The sequence below is a fragment of the Gracilinanus agilis genome, chromosome 2 (genome assembly GCF_016433145.1).
Source record: "Gracilinanus agilis isolate LMUSP501 chromosome 2, AgileGrace, whole genome shotgun sequence".
NCBI classification, from domain to species: domain Eukaryota; kingdom Metazoa; phylum Chordata; class Mammalia; order Didelphimorphia; family Didelphidae; genus Gracilinanus; species Gracilinanus agilis.
In genome coordinates, this window is record NC_058131.1 from 489,361,923 (window position 1) to 489,385,983 (window position 24,061).

The 24,061-nt window shown below is 36.7% G+C and overlaps 1 protein-coding gene across 1 annotated transcript in view; it reads left to right on the forward strand.

The window, feature by feature from the left end:
* TSHR (thyroid stimulating hormone receptor) overlaps positions 1-24,061 on the forward strand; it is a 161,872-nt gene that overhangs the window by 120,823 nt on the left and 16,988 nt on the right. The window contains exon 9 of the mRNA XM_044662117.1: positions 6,767-6,844. Coding sequence (XP_044518052.1) covers positions 6,767-6,844 — 78 coding nt within the window. The remainder of the gene's footprint in view (positions 1-6,766; positions 6,845-24,061) is intronic.

The following is a 24,061-nucleotide window of genomic DNA, read 5'->3' on the forward strand; positions in this document are numbered from 1 at the left end:
CATTCATTACTCTCCCCTTCTTTCATTTTAGCCAATCTGCTAGGTGTGAGGTGATACCTCAGAGTTGTTTTGATTTGCATTTCTCTGATTATTAGAGATTTGGAACACTTTCTCATATGCTTATTGATACTTTTGATTTCTTTACCTGAAAATTGCCTATTCATGTCTCTTGCCCATTTATCAATTGGGGAATGGCTTGATTTTTTATACAATTGCTTTAACTCCTTGTATATTTGAGTGATTAGACCCCTGTCAGAGTTTTTCGTTATAAAGATTCCAGATTTCATCTTATTGAGTGCGATTGCTACTTTCTCACATAGCACATTGGGTAGTAAGGTGACAGAATCTAAAGGTAGTGGCTCTACTATTGTTGCTGAGAAGACAAGATCCACTATAGAAATGCTGGCAGATTTGTATCATTTCATGTCTATTTGTTTTTCCCCTTTTAGTTTGATTTAGTAATTCTCTCAGGATGATCGGATGAGGCAGGATTTCAAGCCTCAAACTCTGGGTGCCAATTTCCTCTTAAACTGTTTTTCTCTCTTTGGGGCTGTTATGTGGGATGTAATAAAGTAATTTAAGGAATAGAATAGAAATTTTTAGGAGTTTGGCTGTCAGCTTTGAGCATTCTGTATTGGAATGCAACTGGGGGAGGAATGAAACTGTCATTGCTGGTGAGAGAGGGGTTTGGAGGAGAAGTCCAGCCAGCAGTGACTCCATGAGCTTGGGATCTTTGGGATTGGAGAAGCTTGAAAACAACATCTCTCAAGACAACTCTTGATAGTGGATTGTGTCTGTTTTCTGGTGGATAGTTTGCAGGCATTTTCCCCTCCCTGTTATTTCTTGGATTATTGGCCTTGCAAGGAGTTGGTTCCTGGTATCCTGAAGCCATCAAGGAAGCAACCTGGACCATTTGTGAGAAATCCCAAAACCCAGCTCTCTCCCTCTAGTCCTCAGTCAAGGCTGTCAGCCTGACCAAAGTTGGGTTGACAGAGAAACTCTCTCTTAGGGCTCCATTTCTTGTCAGTTAGCTAATCCTAGTTATAGAAATACCTCTCCCACTCTCCTTAACCTTTTTATATATTAAACTATTTTGTTTCCCTTTCTGTTTGCTTCCTCTCACCTCAAAGAACCCATAGTGTGTGTGAGTAGTTAATCTTTGTGTTATTCCTTGGTTTGTGACAGAGACCAGTAATCCCAACTGCCACTCCTTTAGTGAAAGGGTTATCAGATTTACTCAGCTCCTGATACCCTATCCTTCTTTGTGAGTTTAATCTGAGTGGCAGTTGCCTAAAACATTTACTGGTTTCTCATAGATTAATTTATATTTATATATTCTTTTGAAAGGGAGTAATTTTTCATCATCATAGAATCATAAATATAGAGGTAGAAGGGAAACAAGAGGTCATCTAGTCCACTTAGCCTCTCATTTTGGAGATCAGGAAAATGAGACCTGTCTTCTATAATGTTTTGCAACTGAGCTTTCATGCTAAATGTGGTGGCCTTGGCTCTCATATCTCTTCACCTTCACCTGATAAAAACATTTGTTTGATGGATGAAGTCTTTTCTGGATTTTTTAGGCTCCATTATGATGTCTTTTCATCAGTTAGGACTTTCAACAACACTGAACTTCTATACTCACTTCTGAAACTGTTTTTACAAGACTATTCCCAATTCTTGTGTTTATCCATTGTTACCTGCCTTTACTTCCATCTTTTGTATACATCTTTTTTTAGAAAAATCTTAATTGGTTACTGAATTCTTGATGTATTCACACCATTTTATTCAGAGAACTGCTATTTTTCTTCCTCATTAGAAGTCTCTTAAGTGTTTCCCTTTCTTCCTAGGTTAACTTCTATAGATTTTTAATCCATGGGATCCTACTTATTTTTTATTTAACTTCTCTGATATACTTTCTCAAAATCCAAGGTGCATGTCAAACTATGTCTATCATTCTTCTCTTTACCAATGACAAATCCTATGGGGGAGTGGACACTTTCCCCTAAAGTTCACAGTATTATTTAACTCCAACAACCAGGTCTTATTTGACAGTGAGAATAAGATCCAGTTCAGAATTTCTCTTTATTGGCTCCTTTTGAAAAATGAAATCATCATTATGTCAGATCAAAAGTTCCTAGTTCTGCTTTTGGTAGAGAGCTCCAGTGGATAACTACATAAATGAAATCCTCCATTGCTGTAATATGCTTCTGGGCCAGGTTTTTATCTCTTTCCCAGACTTCTCATCTATTTCCTTGTTGAGATCTATTTATCATCTCCTGATAATCTGATAAGGACAGCTTAGTTGGTAAAGAAATGGGATACAGGATATGATCTTGACTGTTAACTCATAGCTGCTTCTCCAAAGTGCCATTGAGTCACAAGCTTATTATATATGAAATCAAAGTTCCCTTTCACCCTAAAAGTACAGAGAGAATTTTACAGCTTTATAGACATTGCAATTAGTTTAGACAATACACAGAAACCTCAGAAACTTCAAGGTGAAGATAAGAACCAGGCTGGACTTTCAGCTATGTGATTATCAGCAAGCTAAGTCTGAGAATACTTTTCTCAGAGGCAAAATGCCCCTGCTAAACTAAGGTTTCAGCCTTGGCTTGCCAAGCAGCTGCCTTTCTGACTAAAGGGGAAAAATGTTAACCTCTTGACTACTGGTTTGCTAAGAGCTCAAAGCTTTCCAATAAGACTATATTGCTTTTTAAGAAAAGGTGTGAATCATGAAAAGGAGTCAAAAGAGGAGTCTCAGGTTTTTATCTATTTGAGACTCTGTTTCTCTTATTGGCCTCCCACATTTCCTCTTTCTTCCCAGGTGTCCTGGGGATCATTTTATAATGATGAAAACCACTTGTTTCTCCCTCTATTTTTTTTCATCCAAATGTTCTCCACCATGTTTTCCCTCTCTGGTTCCTGGCTTTCTTCATATGAGTATATTTTCGCAACGTATAATACAACCCTGATCCATCCCACTCTTCTTTTACCTAACCTGTTTCTCTAAATATATACCCTTCTAGTACCATATACCAATCATGAATTTCATCCTACGGAGTCTTAGTAATATCTATGAGGCCAAATTTGCTTCCTTTGTATTAAGACGTTTATCTCCTGTTTGTTGTCATGTTTACAGACATGACAACAGGTTTTATCCTTTACTCCTTTCTGAGTTTTTGTCTCATTAACTTACATGTATCTATTAGTTTTCCTCAGTGTAACTAATACCTATGGTGATTAGCTTAGTGGATAAATGCAGGGGCAGTTTTCTCCCTTAAGAATCTTTTAAAATTTAAAACCCTTTTGAATAGATATGAAAGAGATGAAACAAATGCCTTTTTACAAGGCATTATTAGATATATTCCATTCCTAACCAGGAGTCTCATTCGTATATTTTAAATCATGATCCAGAAATCTGAATCCCATTCTTGGTCTACATCTTTTTTTAATTTTTCTTTTTTAAAAAATATTTTTCCATAATTCCATTGGATAATACAAATGTTATCACTTGATACCTATTTCTATATTATTCATTTTTGCAATAGAGCAATCTTGGTTTACATCTTTTTAGCCAGTTATTTGATTTCTTTTTCTTCTTCTTTTTAAAAATTTAATATTTCGTTTTCCCAAGTACCTGTAATAACAATTTTAACATGTTTCCTGAAATTATAAGGTCCAAATTATCTCTTTCTCTTCCTCCTCTCCCCACTCCCCGATAAGAAATTTGATCTTGGTTACACAAGTGTGATCATGCAAAACATATTTCCATATTGTCATGTTGTGAGAGAATATTCACATACAAAAAAAAAACAAAATAAAAACACACACAACTAAATAAAGTGGAACATTGTATGCTTCAAATTGAATTCAGATTCTATCAGTTTCTTCTTTGAAGGCTGATAGCATTTTTTCCTTATAGATCCTTTAGAACTCTCTTGAATTATTGTATTGCTGGGAATAGCTAAGTCTTTCAGAGCTGATCATCATGTTTCCTTCCAAAATCAACTTTTTTCCTTTTTTATCCATGCTGCCAATGAGCAGCAGTGAGGAAAACACAGCCCACTTTCCTTCGGTGCTATTTTTGCCCAAGACCTCATAATCTTTCACAAAACTGTAGATTCCTTTTGGAAATGTCATTGATTCCCATGTAATTGCAAGAATTTGGTAATAATTATCCACCTTGTGTCTTGGGACATTCTTTGTTATATTTTAGATACTTTCATATGGGAAAATATATTAATATATTTCTTCATTGCTGCTGTGAGGTGAATAAAGGGTTGCCTTGATAGTCTGGAGAAGGAAATAATCAACACCACTATTCACTTCTTTCTCTGATCCTTGATGGATGATGTTCTATCTGAAGCTTTTGTAGATCTTTTATATCATTCCTTAAAGGACAAGTAACTGCTTCTTCCTCAGAGTATCTATTTCCTTTTTCTTTAGGAAGATCATCAAATCTGTTTGTTCATTTGTTTTAAGTGTATTGCTGTCCTTTTCTACCCTTTTCTCCTGTGTGTAACTCTTCCATTTTGCAAACTCTTGACAAAAGTCATCTTCCGTACTCTACCTCAGATCCTAATAGCATCCTTAGATCATCAGATCATGGAACTAGAAGGGACCTTAGAGACCACATGGGCCAGCCCACTCATTTTATACTTGAGAAAACAGAAGCTCAGAGAGAATGACTTTCCAGGATCAGAAAACTAGTAAGAGGAATAAAGGACTGGCCAATAGGGTCCAGTCCTTTGAGTATGCATAGTGTTGTCATGCCAGCATAATAAAATCACTGAGGCAGAGCTCTGAACCAAAAACTATTTATTAAAAGGACCTGTACTCCCTTTAATCAATAGGACTTCAGACCTTCCTCATGATCTAAAGTCCCTAGTACCAATTTTATAACTTTCAAGTCCCAGAAAACTCAGATGCTGAACTATATAATACATATTCTCATTGGTGATTCCACAGTCATATTGGTGGTCTCAAGGCAATGAGCAGCCAGATGTCCACCGACACCCTAGCAAAGGGCAGAAGTTGGGGCAATCATCCAGTCAGCAAAATCCCATCCAATGTTGGGCAATCGAGGGAAATAACAAAGGGTCATGGGACTCCTGAAATGACTTGAGGGCTTTCCAGGAGGGGCAAGGTAAGAGTAATCTCCACTTCCAGGATAGACAGGATGTCCACCCATCACTGACTTAAGGCTTCATAAGATGAGCAAGGAAATAATTATCTCCCCAAACTGAGTAAGGGGAAAATGTCAGAGGTCAGAGGTGTAGATGAACCCTTTCTCGTGTTGGCATTAGTCATGGATGGAGGTTTGCTAGCTAGGACATTTTTTTGTGGTTAAGCAAGTGCACTCATGGCTCTTACTTAGTATACAGTCTTAAATCTGTTTCTTATGTCCTAAAAAAGTGTGATGTAAGAAAGAATCCCTTTAACCTAATGTGAGTAGAATATGGTATATGTATATGATCAAATTTGATGGGCTATATATGAATCTAGGTATATTAAGCAATCATTTATGTAATCACACTAAATTAAGTAATACTGACTGGAAATAAGTGAAGGGATACATCATAACAAACTATGACTAGATCATGGATTAACAAATCAATTATTTTTCACAGTGTGCTCTCTCTGCTGCCACCTACATAAGGACAGCAAGTCCCTGGTGTTGCTTCTGGGCATGTATATTGGAAGGTCTTCTCTCTACTTCAAAACATACAAAAAGTATTCTATGAATGTTTCTTGTCCCTTTACTCTATGCTGAATAAAAAGCTTCTTAGCTGGCTGTTGAGTCAGAACTGAATGTTATTTGAAAGGCCTCATAGGATAAGATTTGCCTATTGGCCCATATCAGTCCAAAGTGCCTTATTCGTCCTCTCAGGAAATAACATTACATCCTGTACATATTAGAACCTCAGTAAATAAATATTAAATTGAATTCTCTCTGCTCATTAAACTTTGTACTATGGGAATGTGCTTACCTCTCCTCAACAGTTCATGTATATAATTTATCGACCTCCTTCCCAAATAGAATTTAAATTCCTTGAGAATTTTTTTTCAGTGTTTTTTTTTTAATTTATCTTTGTAACCTTAGGTCCTAGTATAATGTTATAAACATCATAGGCACTTAGTAAAAAGTTGTTAGATTAAATTGGGTAGAATTTCTTTAAATTTACTGGTGAGATTTTTTTTCTCTTCCCAGAGGTGAAAAACTATGGGTATTAAAACAAGGTGTCTACTGTGAGACTCAGATAATGTGTTATATAGTTTCATTGAACTACTTTTTTTCTTTTTTCTCTCTTCTTTATGGCTAGGGCTGGCTCTCTGTGGAGGGCTGAGGGAGAGATATACTTGGAAAGAAAGATTATGAAAAAAATAAAAGATAATAAAAATTTTTAATTAAATTCACTTAAAGACCTATATTCTCTTTAATTCCTCAGTTCTGAATATACTTTCCCAAGGAAGCCAGAATTCTTAAAAGCTTCAACATTAGGAATGAGGAGTGGAATTATTGCTGCAAATCCTCCTCCACTTTTTAAAAATTAAATTGCTTTTAAATTATTCTTTTCTCTTCAAAAGAATATAGGTTTTTCCAAAAAGAAAATATGGTGGGTCCCACTATGGAAAGATGAAAGCCTCAGTTATCTATCATTAAAGAGACAGAAAATTTGATCTCAAGCATTTTGCTATATTTTTCATGCGGTTATACATAATTCTCTATCCTGAGTTACATCTCTGATTATTTTTTTATCCTTAGTTACTTAAACAAGAACAAGTATCTGAGTATCATTGATGAAGATGCCTTTTTGGGAGTATACAGCGGACCTACCCTTTTGTAAGTAAAATAAAAGAAAGGTAACCTGGTTCAAATGCTGAAGAGGTACTGATGGTGGTCATTGATGAGGCATCTTCAGGTGAGGCATCTTTTTTGGATATACCCCATACTAGAGTTCTAAGACTGAAACTTTCTAAACTCCCCTGCTGTAGAACCTGATGCTGTTGACTGGACCAACCCATGACAGCCATGTGGATTCAAGGGAAAGGAGAGGAATAAACATTAATTAAGCACTTACTATGTGCCAGGTTCTATGCTAAGTACTTTACAAATATCATATTTGACCCTCACAACACCCCAGGGAGATGGGTGCTATTATTATTCCTATTTAACAGCTGATGAAACTGAAATAGAATTTAAGTAACTTGCCCAGAATGATGGAGATAGTAAGTATCTGAAGCCATATTTGAACTAAGGTCATCCTAACTCCAGGCCACTGTTCCATCCCTTGTGCCACTAACTGCCTCTGCATCATTATCCATTGTTTTCATGAGCCATAAGGTCCTGTGTTCAGGAATAAGAATAAAAAGAAGTAAAACCTTATTCTTTCCTATTATAGAGATTGCTTTTTAGCTGGGGATCTGGAATACATGCATAAAGATATAGTATTTTTACCTTTGTGCTGTTAGCTGTAAGGGTTAAAACTTAAAGGTTGTACGAAATGTATAAAAATGTGGTTACCAAAAATATATTACTCATCAGGATGACTTTTTATGGTAGTTTATTTACAAAAGGAGAAAGAGTAAAAGTAAGGAAATGAGAGAGAGTAGATAATTACTCTGCTCCCGTCCAAACCAGGCAGGGCTTCAAAGGCCTCAGCAAAGAGGGTCCCAGAGGTAAATTAAACAAGGGTTCTAGCCATGAGGCCTCCTCCAATATGAGGGGCCTCTCCAGAGGCTAGTACCTCCAGAAAAGCCAGGAAAAAGAGTCAGCCTTTTCACTCATGTGGTAGTTCAAAGGGAGAGATTCAAGAACAGTCTCACCAAATTTCAGAGTCTCAGGTTCATGAAGCAGATTTTTCACCAGCCTCCAACTCGAACTCCAACTCCTACTTGAACTTCGAACTCCAAAGAACTCTGAAGAATTGACTTCACAGGAAGTTGCCGCTACTTTTAAAAACACTTCTTTGTGTCACTTCCTGTGCATTCCTTCCACTTTACATGGACCAATTGTAGCTTTAGTTTTGCTTTGGACTGCCCAGGGGGTAGTCAGTCATTTCTGATTTGTCACCCACTATAGGACTCATGGGTCAAAGATCTCCCCTTACTTAAGGATAAGTGGGGTTTATAGGCTTCTGGGGATTAAATCTAAAAGTGGGAGAAGAGAAAGTTAATCCATATAGCTAAATCCCATGATGTAACTGGTCCTCTTTGAAAATGATGGCTCAGAAACAAGTGAAATTTGATAGGGATAGATTTAAAACTCACACTTGCTTGAAAAAAATCAACTTCATAAATACTAGATGGGAGAGACAATTTTAGACAGCCAATTTTCTATACTTTGGCCACTGCTCCTGGCACTGGCCCCTTAAAGTTCCAGGCCCCCTGAGGTTACCCCCTTGCCTGTAGCCAGAATAGGCCAAGCAGAGGCTACAATGTTGTGGTATTTATTTATTATTTAACCATTCTTAGATATATTTAAAACTGTGCTGCCATTTTTGTTAGATTCCTATGTCATTTTTAATGTATTATTGATAAAGTTTTGAGTGTGTTCTGTTATAAAATAAAACTAGGGGGCAGCTGGGTAGCTCAGTGGATTGAGAGCCAGGCCTAGAGACAGGAGGTCCTAGGTTCAAATCCGGCCTCAGACACTTCCCAGCTGTGTGACCCTGGGCAAGTCACTTGACCCCCATTGCCTACCCTTACCAATCTTCCACCTATAAGTCAATACACAGAAGTTAAGGGTTTAAAAAAAAATAAAAAAATAAAACTAGATGTAGATGTTGTATAAAGGGAGAGGGAGAGGGAGAGGATGATATGATACCTCCCTCCTTTATAACAGTGCCCAGGCAGGACCCTTTAGGTCAATGGATGTTATCCCTTCAGGTCCCACCTGAGGTTGATTGATATTGTATAGTGGGTTCTTTAGCTTGGTAATGGTTTGTCTCTGACTGCGTATCTCCCTTCCCAGAGAAGCTAGGAAATAACCACTCCAGGAAGGTACTTTAAAAGGCTTTGACTGCATTTAACAAAGATATGGGGTATTGGGATTGGATAGAGGTATTTGGGAAACCCTAATTAAATTTGGTAATGATAAACCCTTAAACCGTAGGCAAGTAATGAATCAGGATGGTTAGTTCCTCTCTGGTCCAGCCTGGCCACAGCCACACCAGAGTAGGCAAACTGCTGCTTGATATTTCAGCTTCTTCTCCTTTGCTAGATGATATGCCAAATCAGTCTTTGGGATATCCACCCCTTTCCACCCTCTTCTTCTTCTCCTGCCCACTTCCCGGATCCCTCCCGGCCCTGGGAAACCTAGATAACTAAGATGATTGATTTCCTAATATCTAGGGGCAGTAGAATCAGAGATGATGGTCTGGGTACAGGTTGATGTTATCAGGACAAGACAGGAAGATCTTGCAAGGTTGAGCCCAGCAAGTCTCAATCCCCAAAAGACCAGGATCCACAGATCTCAGGTCTCAGCCAGGTCTGCCAGGGTGTTTTATACCCCCTGGGCCAACTGCTCTCTCTCCCTGTCCTCATGGCCCCCTGGGAACATTCTGATATCCAACGGATCCACCTGTCAATCAACAGTGTAGATTCCTGGCTCCCAGGGTTTCAATATAACAGTTCCTAATATCATTTTTCTTGTAAGCTGTGTAGCATTTAATTACATGATTTTGATTAGAGTAATGATTTTTGGAATGCATCTGTTGAGTTACAGCAGAACCATCTGTATAGATGTATAGTATAGATTCAGTCACCACCACCAGGTTGGCCAGCAAGCAATGGATTCCTTAGCAATTGCTACTCATAAAGCATATAAAGATACAAAGCCATTAGTCCTTTGTATCCTGCTTCAATTTCCACAGAGAAGTATAAAAGAAGACACAGTTGCTAAGACCTAAGTAGCTCTTCAATTATCTACAGATTTTAGTTGTATTGTTGGTCCTCTAAATCTAAGATCAGACTAACAACCAGGTGATTCACCACTGGATGATCTGAACCACATATATATTTGTATATATCTATATATATACACACATTTACATATATGCTTACATATGGTTCAGATCAAACACATTAGGTATATATTTCTTTTATTTTGAAGTTCTTTAATTAATTATCTTGGAATATTTTCTCATGGTTACATGACTCATGTTCCTTCCCTCCCCTTCTCCCCACCTCCCTCCCAGAGTAATTCCATTGGATTTTACATGTGTTATTGATCAAGACCTATTTCATATTATTAATATTTGCACTAGGGTGATTGTTTAGAGCAGGGGTCTCGAGCCATATCTGGCTCTTTTGAGGGCCAGATATGGCTCTTTCTGCAGGAGCCATAAAGTCAATTTGTTTTCAGGAGCACGCACTGTGAGCATTGTACGGCTCTCACAAAATTACATTTTAAAAAATGTGGTGTTTATGGCTCTCACAGCCAAAAAGGTTGCCGACCCCTGGTTTAGAGTCTACATCCCCAATCATATCCCCATTGATCCATGTGATCAAGCAGTTGTTTTTCTTCTATGGTATGTATTTATATGTGTGTGCACATTTATACATGGGTGTAGATACACATGCATAGATACACATAATAACTCATATGATCAATACATTTCAAAACTTATTGCATAAATTGAAAATCACTCATAATAGTGAACTACATTATTGAATAAGTATTTCTTATACAAACATACCCAGGCACTTTGTGATATTCCTTAGGCTTATCAGAGCTACCAGCATCACTACTCTGTACTTTGGGGCCATTATTTTTTTAAAATAATTACAAAAATATTTTTCCATTCTTTGGTGCCATTATTAATAACTAAATAGAATTAATGAAACAAAGAGAAGCACTGCTCTGATGTAGACATGACTTGTTTCAAGTAAGAACTCTGGGCAAAGATTGATGTGAGAATTAATGTTTGATGCAAAATAAAGTAATGACTCACACTAATGCTTTTTAGAACTAGAATGAGTGTGATTGGTTGATCTGCTATAAGACTTTATGCCACTTTGGGAAAATGACTCAGATTTAGCACATAATTAAAAATTTTTATTTAATATATTTTTCTGCCTTTATTTTTTTAGTTGCTAATCACATATACCTAAATTCACATGTTAAATTCATGTAAAATGAGGTCCTACTATCTCACTATAAATAAATAAAACCAGAAGACATAAAGAAATTACACCTAAATAGAAAGATGATTAATAGTTCATCTTCAGATAGATGAATAAGGGAGTTGGCAAAATCGAGTTATTCATGTGTTTAAAAGGCAATAAAAATGGCATAATACAGTGGAGAATACACACTGAATTTGCAGTGTGAGGAATTGGGCTTTAATTCTAACTATGCTATTTACTGACTTTTGACAAGTCATTTAACCGCTCTGGGCTTCAATTTCTTCATCTATAAAATGAAGAAATTGGACCACATGATCCGTAAGATCCCTTCCAGCACTAAATTTGTGATGCTATCATTCCTTTTTTTTTTATTTTATTTTTTAGAAAAACATTTTTTCCATGGTTACATAATTCATGTTCTTATTCTCTTACCCCCAACCCATACCTCCCTACCCCCCATAGCCAACGTGCATTTCCACTGGTTTCTTCATGTGTCATCAATCAAGACCTATTTCCATATTATTGATAGTTGTACTAGGGTGGTCATTTAGAGTCTATATCCCAAATCATGTCCACATCAACCCATGTGTTCAAGCAATTGTTTTTCTTCTGTGTTTCCATTCCTGTAGTTCTTCCTCTGAATGTGGGTAGCGTTCTTTTCCATAAATCCCTCAGAATTGTCCTGGGTCATTGCATTAGCAAATTGGCTAAAATGACAGTAGGGGAGAGTATTGAATGTTGGAGGGGATGTGGCAAAATTGGGAGATTAATGCATTGCTGGTGGAGTTGTGAACTGATCCAACCATTCTGGATGGCAATTTGGAGCTATGCCTAAAGAGTGCTAAAAGAATGCCTGCCCTTTGATCTAGCCATACCATTGCTGGGTTTGTACCCCAAAGAGATCATAGATAAAAAGACTTACAAAAATATTTATAGCTGTGCTTTTTGTGGTGGCAAAAAACTGGAAAACGAGGGTATGCCCTTCAATTGGGGAATGGCTGAACAAATTGTTGTATATGCTGGTGATGGAATACTATTGTGCTCAAAGGAATAAAGAACTGGAGGAATTCCATGTGAACTGGAAAGACCTCCAGGAATTGATGCAGCGTGAAAGGAGCAGAACCAGGAGAACATTATACACAGAGACTGATACACTGTGGTAAAATTGAATGTAATGGATTTCTGATGCTATCATTCATGTAAGAACAAATGATATTGACAAAAGTAAACTGTGAATTGTCTGAGCAAGAACAATGAAGTTCTGGCCAAGAAGTAAAAGATTAGAAGAATGAATGGTTACTGATAGAAGGCAAGAAGTTTAGAAGAAACAGAAGTGTATGGGAAGTGGACAAACGATGAAGATGATGCTGGGGGGAGAAATGGGATTTAACTTTCTAGACAATACCTTATAATATAGGAATAGCTTGTATTTATTGGTTTGCTTGTTTTTGGTCTGGATCTGTGATTTAATTAATATATATGAAGCTCCATGGTAAAAAAAACTCCATCTATCAGAGTAAATTAGGAATACTCTGTAGCTTATATAGTTTTAGAAGTCAGCCTGGGGTGCTATGATTTTTATTAATTTTATCAGTACAACACAGCCTCTCTGTATCAAAACAGGATTTGAACCCAGAATCTTTATGGCTGAGGCCAACTCTCTCCCTACTACATTATGCCATCTTTCTATGAATGACTTTTAGATAAGCATTGCAATCTGTAACATTTGCAGATCATAAGGTCATAGATTTCAAGTGAGAATGGACCTTAGAGGTCAGCTAAGACCAACCTCTTCATTTTATAGATAAGAAATTGAAGTTCTAAAAGGGTTGTTGTCCTGCCTTAAGTCACACAAGTGGTAGGCATCAGAATCAGGATTTGAATCCATGTTATCTGACTCCAAATCCAAATTTAGCTTTCCTTTTGCCGGCCAAGAAGAGTATATTTGCCTAGAGCCTGATGGATCTTATTGAGAGAATTTTACAACGAAAATGGAGAATAACAGAATGAATTACCCATGTAAAATTGCTAAAGTTTTATTTTCGTTTTTTACTAAACTCCTATACCTTGCTACTAAATTCTGATACCATGAAGCAGAAGTATTTTGGTTCCATGAACTCCTTTCGGCAACAATAAAATGTGTTGTGAAGCCCCAGGGTAATTTAATATACTACTCATAATAGTTGGTAGTTATTTATTGCTTAAGGTACTATAAAAATTTCAGTGTGAACCCTTTGATACAGACCCTCAAGAGGTTCACAAACCATTAAATGGGAACCACTGCAAAATCACAGGGAAGAGTGTAGTAGAGGTGCCCAGTAAGTCATATAACACTATTTTGGAAGAGGGGTAGACATGATGCTTATGACCTTCAGTATCTATGAAATAATTTACAGGTACTGGTAATAAAGCAAACTGGAGATCTTTATGCAAAAAGGTTAATATGGTCTCATAGTCAACACTGACTCTGAAAATATATCTCTGGAAAGGTTTACCTTGTTTAAAAGAAATAGATTAGATGAAATAGATATTCCAGTAACATTATTAATCAAAAAGATCATCTGTGTGGGAATTCAACTAAAGTAGGCCAAACAGGGAGGGTGAAATTTTGGCTCAAACTTTAAAAAAAATGAAAGTTAAAAAAATTTTTTTCCAAGTAATTAAGGAACAAAATAAAATTTTAAAAAATAAAAGTGGGGCAAACATAGATCATTTGGATAGGGATTAATCAAAGAAGAAATGGAATTGATATCATGATCAGAAGTACTACATGCTGACCAGAACAATAACTTACTAGTTCCTGATGTGTAATGCAAAGCTTTTAATAATGCCTAGCCCATAATAAGCACTGAACAAATATTTGTTGATTAACTGATACAGAAGTTGCATGTAGTGATTATGGGTGTGTGGGACAGGGTTGTGGATAGTGGACCCCACCACTGAAAGAAGTTCACGAACACAGAGCTCAGAAGCCAAAGTAGAAGAGAGCAGTTTATTCTTTTGTGAAAGGGACATTGCCCAGCTTTAGATGCCTAAGGAATGTCAAAGTACAGAGTTCAAAGATGCAATTTATAGGGTCTCCCAATCAAAGAAACTCCTCCCCCTTCCCACCTCTCATTTTTTGTTCCAGTTAGATGTTTCATCTTTAACATATTTAAAAGATAAATAAATTACTGGGTTGTAGATTACTTAAAAAAATTAGTGAATTAAGGGAGTTAGACAACTAGTTAAAAGATGAATGAATCACTAGGTTGTAGATTACCAGATTTGATGGATTATGAGCTGCTCCACCCCACAAGGCCTTTGAAATGTGTAAGGCCAAGGTTTTTGTTTTTAGAGGAAGGGGGAGGAGGGGTCCTAAAAAGAAGGGAAAGTACTACTATCTAGGTTCTCTGTACTTATTATGAGAAAGACACAGATTTTATCCCATTCATGAAGTACTTCAATTATCTGCTAGAAGTCTCTGATAAAAAATAGAAAGTCTAAAATTTTTGAAATGTCTTCTGATAATATCATCTTTCAGGAAATAAAAGACAAAAGGGTGGAAAGGAAAAGGTTTTATTCTTGCCTTGATTCTGACTATTAAAGAGGAATTTTTTGGTAAAGTGAAAATAATGGGAACCTTCAAAAGAATTGATTATACTATCAGTGGTTCCCAAACATTTTTGGCCTACCACCCCCTTTCCAGAAAAAATATTACTTAGCCCCCTGGAAATTATTTTTTTTAATTTTAATAGCAATTAATAGGAAAGATAAATGCATCTGTGACCATCACCGCTTCCCTGGATCGCTGTAGCACCCACCAGGGGGTGGTAGCACCCACTTTGGGAATCACTGTACTAGATCAAAGAATAATAGATTTGGAGTCAGAGGGCCAAGTTTTTGCCATTTATTACCTAAATTTGGTCAAGTCACTTAGCAAGCTTAGTACAGTGGGTGGATGGATGTATGGATAGATAGATCGATAGATAGATAGAGAGATATAATTTACTAAGCATTTACTATAGAACAGGCACACTGTAAATTAGGATTCATCTCAAAAAGAAAGCATTAAGATTATGGAGCACTGGGAAAGGCTTTTTTTTTTAAAACCCTTAACTTCTGTGTATTGGCTCCTTGGTGGAAGAGTGGTAAGGGTGGGCAATGGGGGTCAAGTGACTTGCCCAGGGTCACACAGCTGGGAAGTGTCTGAGGCCAGACTTGAACCTAGGACCTCCCGTCTCTAGGCCTGACTCTCAATCCACTGAGCTACCCAGCTGCCCTGGGAAAGGCTTTTTTGCAGATGGGATTTTTAGATGGGACTTGAAGGAAGTCAGGGAAGTTGGGAGGTAGAGCTAAAGAGGGAGAGTGTTCCAGGAATAGTGACAACCAAGTGAAAATGTTTAGATTTGGGAGGGTGAGGAATAGCAAAAAGGTCAATTGTTGGATTATAGAATACACTGAGAGGAGTAAGGTGCAAGAAGGATAGGTAGAAGGGGACAGGTTATGAAGGGCTTTAAAAAGTGAAAAGGCAATTCTATGTAAAGAGTCAAAAGTAAGCACATTTTTACAGGGATTAGTAGATCAATATGTCCTTATCCTCCACTCTATTGGAGGCTTAGGGTTCATATGCTCCAACAAAAATTTTTTTACTCATTATCTCAGAAAATTTTTTTGTCATCATTTTCTCCACTTGCAAAACCTCTTAATCCTCTTCCAATGAGCTTGGATCTCATTTCTGTTTTGCCTTTCCAGCCTGAAATGATTTCTGTATTCTATGACTACCTATAGCAACTACTTTAGGCAAGTTATTTCACCTCTGGGTCTCAGTTTCCCCAACTATAAAATGGAGTTGAATGAAATGATCTCTGAGAATTTATCCACCCCTAGTATTAGATGCTTCTATAGTTGTAATTTTTTTTTAGTATTCATTAGGGAACACATGCAGTTCTTTGTGACATCTTGCTCTTTATTTTTTTAATAATTTAATGGGGGGGTGTAATTTAAATTTTTGTTATCTTTTACATCCTCTAAAATTGTCATCTACTTCCTCATTGTGACATGGAAGTGATTGTGGGGTCTTAAAGTTGTACTTGTAGAGTTCAAATTCTGGCAGAGCCTTATCAAGTGGGAAATATTTCAAATACAGACCTGATAGGAAATATATATGTCCCTTAACTAAGAAGCTGTTAACTAAGGAACTACCTAAATTTAAAGAAGCCTGTGACCTAGTTGGGTGAAAGGTGATGAATGTATTGCCCTCAGCAATTCCTACAGGCAAAGTTACAGAGGTGATTGTGATCTTTATGGCTGAAGCATATATGTGTACACTAATTAAACTGTGGAAATTACAGAGTCCTTAAGTACATTTTCATACGTTTCAGTAAATTTCCACAAATTTATATTTCGTCTCCCTAATGAGGACATAAGGTGCTTGAGGGCATGGACTATATTTTATATTTTTTTATATCAACCTCAGCATCTAACCCAGTGCCTTGTACATGGAAAGAGCTGAAAAAAAATTTTTTTTTATTTGAAATTGACTTGAAACAGCTATCTGAGAAATGGTTGTCTTCTGTGGCTAAAATCCCACTGTATAAAACCTCAAATTCCTTCTAAGGGAAATGGGAAGTGGGAAATTGTGTTTTATTCTTTATTTTTTAGTAAAGAGAATAGAACATCACATTTATAAAAGTAAACAAAAATAGCTAAATTTTCACATTTGGTTTAAAACATTTTTTCAAGGTCATTTCTTGAAAACAGAGCCTAATTTAAAGCAGATGCCAGTGCTAGAGCAGAGAGATCTGTAGTCTAATTTTATTTATCAAAACAAAGCCTCTAATTTGACTTGGGAGTTTGATGCCATTTTTTCCCACTACATTTTGCCTCGTACTTTTAAAAAGTCCCATCAACTAGTTTTGGACTCAGTTTTCAAGAAACTGAAGTATTTGGTGCTTGCAACAAAAGAATATTGAAATGAGCTTTTTATAATAACACCTATTCACCTTTATCTAGAAAGTGATAGTCACATCTTCATTTCATTCTTATTGTATCTCATTTAATCTTCACCACAGGTATTACCATCCCCTTCTCACAGATGAAGAACCTGAGGGTTAATAAGGTTAAATGACTTGATCATGTCTGCATGACTAGTAAGATCAATGACTTAAACCCAGGATTTTTGACTCAGAGTTCTGTTTTTTCTACCTTATTATGCTGCCTTTGTAATCCCGTAATTCTGAAAATCCCAGGATCTGGGCCTAACTTGACAAACAGTAATGTTACTGTCTAGGCAGCAAGGTGGCACAGTGGATAGAGCACCAGTCCTGTAGTCAGAAAAACTTGAGTTCAAATCTAGCCTCAAACATTTAATAGCTGTGTGGTCCTGGGCAAGTCACTTGTCCTTGTTTACCTCAGCTCCTCATCTGTAAAACGAACTAGAGAAAAAAATGGCAAACTACTCCAATATCTTTGCCAAGAAAACCCCAAAAGGGATCACAAAAAGTCAGATATGACTAAATAACAACAAATTTTATTGTTTTCAGAATAATATCCTTGCCTTTTCTTTTAGAGATACATAATTGTACTTCATTTCCACTTGTCATATGAGGACTTAGTCATTTGAAAATTCTAAGGTCAAGGTATTGTCTTCTCAGATAAGTGAAAATGCTTCTTGTTCTATTCTTTTCACTCTTCCCATGTTCAACATAAAGTCTCATTTTTAAAATTTATGATATTTTAAACATATGATAATAAAATCCTTCAGAGATTTCCTACTACATATGGAAAAAGCTATGCATATTATTAGGCTACTAGGTAGTGCCATGGAGTCAGTAAAACCCGAGTTCAAATTTGACTTCAGATACTTACTAGCTATGGGACTTTGTCAAGTCACTTACCTGCTGTCTGCCTCAGTTTCTTTATCTATAAAATGGAAAAAATTGGTACCTTCCTCCCAAGATTGTTGTGAGATGAAAACAATGCTTTGCAAATCTTAAAGTACCATATAAATCCAAATTATTATTTGGGAAACAGATTCTACTCAGGACCATCCCAAAGCAAAATGATGAAATAAATCAAAACCTTTTTTTGTCTTCAGCACATATCTCCACTTGGGGTTTATCATGTTCCTTTGCCTCTCACTATATCCTGTGCCTCATCCTCTTAGACTCAAACCCTTGATTTTTGGAAGCATTTCCCCTCTCTAACCATCTAATCTCAAAGAATGATACCTGATGTGGGTTATTGCAGTCCCTGTGAGATTTAGATGAAGAAACTTGTAGTGGCATGAATAGGACAATCCTGTACTTCTTCCAAGATCCCATGTTTTTCTTTTTGTTTTGTTTTGGTGGGGCAGTAAGCTTTAGATCTATCATCTCAAAGGCATAAGGAACTCCCAGTGAAGAAATTCCCTCTTCTGATGGAAATCAGTGTCTGATCTTAAGCTTATTATCTCAGTGAGTTTCCTTGAACATTATGAATTGAAATTATTTTGCTCAGGGTCAGCTAGCCTGTTTGTATCCAAATCAGACTTGGAGCCAGGTCTTCTTCACTTTGAGAATAGTTTTTATGTACTATATATTCAGTTGCTTTATTCACATTTATTCATTTTCTTATACTCCTATATCTGTCTCAAAATAATATGCCTACTAATTCACTAGTAATTAGTTTTTTTCCAATTTGTAAGTTTAGGTAAAAATAAATGTTGCCATCTGTATTAACCCAACCTGGAGCTCTCATACCAGCATAAATATACCTAATCTAAAGTGTAAAGGTGAGAAATAACAAGCCTGAAATCAGTCTAGTTCTTCGATAGCTCAAGAAAATAATTAGTGAGGACAGCTGGGTGGCTCAGTAGATTGAGAGGCAGGCCTAGAGAGGAGAGGTCCCTAGTTCAAATCTAGCCTCAGGCACTTCCTAGCTGTGTGACCCTGGACAAGTCACTTAACCCTCATTGCCTAGCCCTTATCACTCTTCTGCCTTGGAACTTATTATTGATTCTAAGATGGAAAGAAAGGAAGGAAAGAAGGAAGAAAAGAAGGAAGGAAGGAAAAAAGAAAGAAAGAAAAAAAAAAAAAGAAGCTTCCCAATCAACGTTATTTCTCCTCCTTAGATAAAAAAAATACACATTTGAACAGTCATTTTTTAGGGAAAAGGACCCACTTTGTCATAATGCACAGATGTGACTCTAATTGGGGAATTTTACTTCCCATGGGAAGCTGGGGGAAAAAAGGATATTTGGAGAGGGGAAGCAGGTAACATCTCTTAAATGGTAAAATATTCTTCTTCCTCTACTTAGGACAAGTACTAACTATATAAATAACTTTTGTTGTTTGTTGTTATTCAGTCGTTTTTCGGTCATGTCTAACTGTTTATGATCCCTGTGGGTTTTCTTGGCAAAGATAATAAATCAGTTTGCCACTTCCTTCTCCAGCTCATTTGACAGGTGAGGAAACTGAGACCAATGAGCTTAAGAGAGTTGCCTGACGTTATATAGCTAATAAGTGTCTGAGGCCAGATTTGAACTTAGGAAGAGATGCCTTTTTGACTCCAGTCACAGCATTCTATCCACTGAGCTACCTAGCTGCCCCAATATAAATAACTACAGTAATTAATAATGCAAGTGGGTTCATTGAATTGAACATCTTCTTCTCTAGCTCAGGATCCCTATTGTGTTTATCCTCATTTTACCTAGTCTTTTAAAGCAAAGACCACACACAAAGGGAAAAGAAACCCAAAACCAAAGGTTCAATCAACACAGTGCTCTTCTAATTTGATTTCATGTAATTCAATTTATTGTTTCTTTTCTATGCACACCAAACTGAGTACACTAAACAGCTGTGTTAGGAAGGGAAAGAATGGCAGAAGTCCCTGCTGGAATAACACACAAAGCAAATTTGGCTGCCCAACTACACAGTTCACCAACCATAAAACACTGCAAAGTATGAAACAAACAGATCTTATTCTGTGCCAGTCTCTGACACTGAGCTGGGTATGTGCCAAGAGACTAATGTTGCTCAGAATGTAACTAGGATATTTCAACCCAAAGTGAAAGATTGAGACAAACTTATAGATTAATTGCTAAACAAAAGCAGCTAGCTGGCTTAGTGGATAGAGCACAAGGCTTGGAGTCAGGAAGATTCACCTTCCTGAGTTCAAATCTGGCCTCAGACACTTACTAGCTGTGTGACCCTGGCCAAGAACCATAATCCTGTTTGCCTCAATTTACTCCTCTGTCAAATGAGCTGGAGAAGAAATGGCAAACCACTGAGTCTCTTTGCCAAGAAAAACCCAAATGGAATGAGTTGGACATGACTAAAAGCAACTCAACAACAATTGCAAAAACCAGAATAATAGCTAAAAGGATACATCAAAATATTGGAGAAAAGAGTGGACAAATGTTTTTCAGAAATATTTTAAAGGCAGGGAAAGCCCGTGATAACATACAGAAACCTTGGTTCTGGCAGTATATTGCCACAAGGAAGATAGATAGATAGATAGATAGATAGATAGATAGATAGATAGATAGATAGATAGATAGATAGTCATAATGCCTGGACTGCATATTTCAAATATGGGTTTTCTTGGCTATATGGCAATGAAAGCAACCAGTGAATGAATGATGAGCCAAAGTGAGGGAAAATGAACTCCCTAGACTGCAATGATATATAAATGTAAGGTTTGCCATTACAAATAATTGAATAATCTTTTAGAATATTAGAATTGAATAATTATAAGATGATATTTTTGACAAATGAATATCCATTGGCTAAATGGTCACTTAATAATAACTGGCATATTACTTGTGCTTCAAGGCTTTTTTCTTGGCAAAGATACTGAAGTAGTTTTCCATTTTCTTATCCAGCTTATTTTACAGATGAAGAAACTGAGACACAGCATTTGTAATTTGTTTATAGTAATCTGATAATGTATATTCCATCTGTATGATATACAGATGAGGCAAATAAGGTCACATAGCTAGTAAGTATCTGAGGTCAGATTTGAACTTCAGGCTTCCCAACTTCAGGCTGGACACTCTATCCACTGTGCCACCTAGCTGCCCTTCTGAGGCTCTCAAACAGGTTTATCTTCCTGATATATAGTATTACTCTGCCATCTTTTTTGTACATAGATACATGTATCTCCCAGAGGCAGGGGCTGGAGGTGAGTAGTTGCTTGGGACAAAGGATGGGGAATAATAGGTCTGGGAGGAAGCAAGATGAACCCTATTAGCAGGTAGAAGATTCAAAAGGTTTAGATCAATAGAGACATTAGATTATTTTGTAGCTAAGGAAACTGAGACCCAAGGAGATAGAAGGACTTGATAAATGTCACATGGGTAGCTCACATTAAACAGACTACATTTCTAAATATAAAATGAATTAACATATAAATATATAAAGCATTTTATAAACCTTGAAGCACTATATAAATTATAGCGGGTATAATTGTCATTGTTATCATCATTGTTATTTTTTCTATGGCACTTTAATGTTCAGAAAGTACTTGAAAATATCAAAACAACCCTGTGATCTAAATAATACAAGCATTATCATCACTCTGCAAGGAACAAAACCGAGACCTAGAGAAATGAAGTAATTTGCCCAATGTTACATGGCTAGTAAATATTGAAGACAAGATGAAAATATGGTCCCCTCTCTCTAAGCCCAGTGGTATTCCCGGTTCAGTCATTTTTCAGTTGGGTCCAACTATTCATTTGGGGATTTCTTGGCAAAGATATTGGAGTGGTTTTCCATTTCCTTCTTCAGCTCATTTGACAGATGAAGAAAATGAGACAAATAGAACTAAGTGACTTGCCCAGGGTTACATAACTAGTAAGTATCTGAGGTCAGATTTGAACTCAGGAAGATGAATCATCCTTAACCTAGGGCTGCTTTTCTACCTACTCGTGCCACCTGGCTAACCCAGGTGTTCCTAGCACACCTTTGTATATATCTTGCATGTATCTGATTATTTTTATGTTGTTTTCCTCATATGAATTTAAGTTTCTTGAAGGCAGGGTTTGGTTTTGCCTTTGTTTGTATTCTGTTTAACACAATGCCCAGAATATAGTAAGCAAATAACAAATATTTGCTTAATCAATTTTAGAGAAAAGAAATTCAATCTTCAAGATTCCGACTCAGTTTCAGGTCTTTCATGAAGCCTGCCCTGAGCACCCAAATGGAAGTATTCTCTCCCTCCTTTGAACATGGTACTTCACATCTGACATCATAGGATTATACAGCTGGAGGAGGAAGAGACCTTAGGGGTCAGCTAGTCCAACTTCTTAAATTTATCAGTGAGAAAAATGAGGCCTGGAAGAGTTGAGTCATTTGCCCAAGCAAGTGACTTGCTACATGGGGAGCAATGAACAGATCCAGGATTTGAACTTAAAAGTCTTGTGCCTACAAATCGGTTCCCCTTAACTATTTCACATTGCCTCCAATTTCTGTTATTACACATATACATCATTTCTTGAATGTTAGTTATTTTTATCCATCTTATCAATCCTACTAGGCTATAAGATTAGGAAGGACAATAATTATTTTTATCCTCCATGTCTTGCATATGTTAAGAGCTCACTAATTATTTTTAAACAAATAAACATACCACACAAAGTCAATTCCTGATTACTTGTGTCAAGAAAGGAAAGTAGTGACACAGAAAATCCAAATTAGGTAAGTAATTAGATGAACTTAAAAAAATTATTTGGAATGGACTATATTCTATTTTGTAACACAGTTGCCTTCCTAAAGTTGTTTTATTTCAGCTAGTGAGGAGTCTTTTGGAGTCTTTATTTGTCTCACCTGAGAAATTAAAAAATCAACAATTCATTTTCCCCCTTAAAGTATCTGAAATGAATGAGAATCTTGTCCTTTGCATAATTCTACAGGTTTTTCCTCTATAAAATAAAGCAATTCCAGTCATTTCAATTCAATGCAACTTGAGATGGTTCCCATGACCTATGCATTAAACTTCAATCCATCTAAAAGTACTGTGCTCAGCTGGACTTTTGTTTCCTACGTACATAATACTCTTTAAAGGCAAACTCTCATGGAGTACAAAGTTCTTTTCTGTATCCTATTATTAAAAAATAATAATAAAAAAACCTCCCTTGACCCTGATATCTCCCTCAAGCTATTATCCCTTCTCCTTCCTCTCCACTACCAAGAGAAAAAGTAGCCTATGCTTGCCTGCTTCCTCCACTTATTCACCACCCACTCATGCCTTGGTTCCATGCAATCTGGCTCTTATGTGGACCACTCTACTGAAGAAGCTCTTCTCTCCAAGACACTAATGGCCTTATTTCCAAAGCCTCATAGCTTTTCTTCAGGCACCATGCTTCCTGATCTCTTTGCATTATCTGAATAATTAAGTATAATAATAAATGTCATTATGGGACATCTATGTGGTTCAGTAGATAGAGAGCCAGGTTTGGAATCGGAAGACCTGTCTTCATATCTGGCCCTTAAATACTTCCTGGTTGTATGACCCTAGGCAAGTCATTTAACTCTAATTGCCTAACCCTAACTGCTCTTCTCCGTTACTGGGATAATGCAATATCTACACATATATTTTAAATATTGGAGACACAAAGATGAAAAACAACATAATCTCTACCTCTTAGATTATAGAACTATAAACAAATAACATTATTACTTTTCAAAAGGCCAGGCCAATGGATTCCCCTATTATTCTGCTAGACATCCCTATAACTCCTAAATCCAAAACCTGTCTGAGCACTTACCCCTCACAAATGCTATAAATCAGAGTTTTATTTATTGATTGCCAGGTCTTAAGAAAGTAATAGAAAAATGTTAATAATATGGACAAAACTACTTTGGGATAATTGGGGTAGAGGGAACTGGTGGTTAAACATTTAGCATTCAATGTAAGCTTCTTAAAGGAAGATTCTGTCTTGATTTTTATACCGGTATCCCCAACACTTAGC